The 2,672-nt window shown below is 37.1% G+C and overlaps 1 protein-coding gene across 1 annotated transcript in view; it reads right to left on the reverse strand.

The window, feature by feature from the left end:
• Positions 1–241: 241 nt before the first annotated feature.
• LOC107739841 (gastrula zinc finger protein XlCGF8.2DB-like) overlaps positions 242–2,672 on the reverse strand; it is an 18,913-nt gene continuing 16,482 nt past the window's right edge. Inside the window, exon 5 of the mRNA XM_016552057.1 lies at positions 242–615. Within this exon, the coding sequence (XP_016407543.1) occupies positions 242–615 (374 nt within the window). The remainder of the gene's footprint in view (positions 616–2,672) is intronic.

The raw sequence follows: 2,672 nt of genomic DNA on the forward strand, positions 1-2,672 counted from the left end.
TTAAGGTTTCCTTTACGTTTGCAACTCTTTCCACACATTGGGCAGGTGAAAGGCCTTTCTTCACTGTGAACGCTCATGTGAGTCTGAAGGGATGCTTTCAATTTGAAACTCTGTCCACACTCAAGGCAGACGAAAGGCTTCTCTCCTGTGTGAATTATCATGTGAACCTTAAAAGTTATTTTGTTTGTGAAACCCTTTCCACAGTGAGCGCACTTGTAAGGCTTCTCTCCAGTGTGAGTTATTATGTGAAACTCCTTCCACTGAAACTCCTTCCACACTGACGACATATAAAACGCTCCCGTCTCGAATGAATCTTCTTGTGATTTTTAATGGTTGCTTTGTGTCTGAAGCGCTTTCCACACTGATCACATGAAAATGGCTTTTCACCAGTGTGACTGTTCATGTGATAGTCAAGGTTTAGTTGTGCTGAGAAGCTCTTTCTACACAGTTCACAACTGTAAGGCTTCTCTCCGGTGTGAACTCTCATGTGTCCAACAAAGCTTCCCTGCTGAGTGAAACTGTTTCCACACTGAGGGCAGGTGAAAGGCTTCTCTCCAGTGTGAACCCTCATGTGGACGGCAAGGTTTCTTTGATTGCTTATCCACTTTCCACACTCTGAGCAGATGACACGTTTTCTAATTCGAGTCTTTTGAGGGTTTTTTTTGCGACGGAGTCTCTTCAGTCTGTGAACAACTAAAAGATTTTTCTTCAGTACTGAAATCATGATTCTTAGACCGATCTTTACTCTCCTCTATCAGCGCCATCAGGTCTAGGATGAAAAGAGACAAATGCAAGTTAAACCCTGTTTAAAAGCAACAGAAGGAAAGAGCGCAACAATGACCCTGCCATTTATTAAGGAGTGTCAAACTCCGCGTGTGGAGGGACACAGTCCTGCAGAGTTTAGATCCAACCTGCTTGTAGTTTTCAAGTAATTTTGAAGACCTTGATTCAATTAGAGTTTGAGCTAAACTCTGCAGATTTGTGACATCCCTGGTCTAAAATACATTTAAAAAATTGTCCTTTCAACAATGCTGAAAAATTGTACTTGTGAACAATACCAGTCAGGATCTAAGCCCCATTGTAAAACAGTATCTGTGCTTACTAAAGTTATATTTTTCCAAAGCTATGCATAGATCACAACATTCTCATGGATAGCTTGAGAGTTACATAGGCATTTGTGGACAAGAAATTAATATGGTTTATGTCCTAATATGTTTATGACCACTTTGTTTGTGTAAATGAAGAGAGTCATCAAACTCAAGTATGGAGTGCCACAAGGCTCAGTATTGGGCCCTCTGCTTTTCTCCTTGTATATGTTTTCCCTGAGAGACATTATAATTATATTTCACTGTTACACCAATGACACACAGTTTGGGATTTCCTCTCAGCTTGAAGAAACACAAATTTCCAAGTTAACAGTGTATTAAAAATATCAAATATGACATGGCTGGTAATTTCCTTGTACTAAATTCTTTCTTTGGACTAAATTCTAAAATTTGATTCATCACACAGCCCTACCGCAGCTCATGTTGAACTTTTTCAAACGTGTCACCATACATGAAAGACACCTAATAAGAGACGCGTGATTTAATTTGGCCAGTCACTGCTGTGGTTTTAACATTATTATGAGTTTGTCTTGTATACGCAAGCATATACAGTAGCACAACTTACAAATAAACTCTAAAGTGAGAATTAATCATTCTTTCTAGACAAATCGGTCAGTCACTCCTGCTTTACAGCAAGTGGCACTCGTGCTTATGGCAATTGCATTTCACCGTCTTTGTTATTTCGGCAAATCAGATTTGGCGAATGCAAATTAAGTGATTATTGTTCATCCAGCCTCACAAGAAAACATGCAATCTGAGGGAAGACATGATCACAAAGGCAAGTCGTGTTTCACTATTGTAAGTTAATACTGTTAAATATATATATATATATATATATATTTAAAAAAAAAAACATTTTACATTTAAGTAACCTAAAGCGTACTTTTAACCGTGGACCTCATTTTTGAAACACAAAATGATCAATGAAGTCTCAAGCACCAAAAGCACTAGTTCTCCGACTTCTCTTTAATTGAAAAATATGCCTTTTCATTCATTCATGGTTGCAATATTTTAGTTCAAATTTTGAAGTACTATTGTTTAAAAATGCTGTATTGACTGACGTTTTGTAGACGTTCAGTTGTTATGCTTTCAGATGTTTTGCCATTAGTATGTATCTTCAATGACATCTATCCACTGTGTACAAATGTAGAACGTCCGTATTTAATTATTGGCAGCTGTAATAGTACACGCATAGGAACTGATCCCATATGCAAAGATGATAATTACAGACAGTTGATCAGTCATATTTTCATGGTTTGCCTATTAAAACTTTTTATTAGTTGCATACTTAAGTCATAGAATTTTTTTTTTTAATTGTTTTAGACAAAAAGGACATTTTAGATTTAATGTTACACTCCATCATTGATTTGTTTGGGCTACTTCTCTATTATTTTTTCCTAAATAATAGTCACGTGATCTCAACATGTTGTAATGTGGTGTTTTGGGTTGTGTTTCTTGTTCATGTTTTCATGTCTTTTATTTTGGAGTTTAGTCATGGTCCCTGTTTGTGTCATGCTTCCCTTGCCCTCATGTATTCATGCCATTGGTTCCTCTGTTCATTGTGTC

This window comes from Sinocyclocheilus rhinocerous, unplaced genomic scaffold (genome assembly GCF_001515625.1).
Source record: "Sinocyclocheilus rhinocerous isolate Xijiao unplaced genomic scaffold, SAMN03320098_v1.1 scaffold2899, whole genome shotgun sequence".
NCBI classification, from domain to species: Eukaryota; Metazoa; Chordata; class Actinopteri; order Cypriniformes; family Cyprinidae; genus Sinocyclocheilus; species Sinocyclocheilus rhinocerous.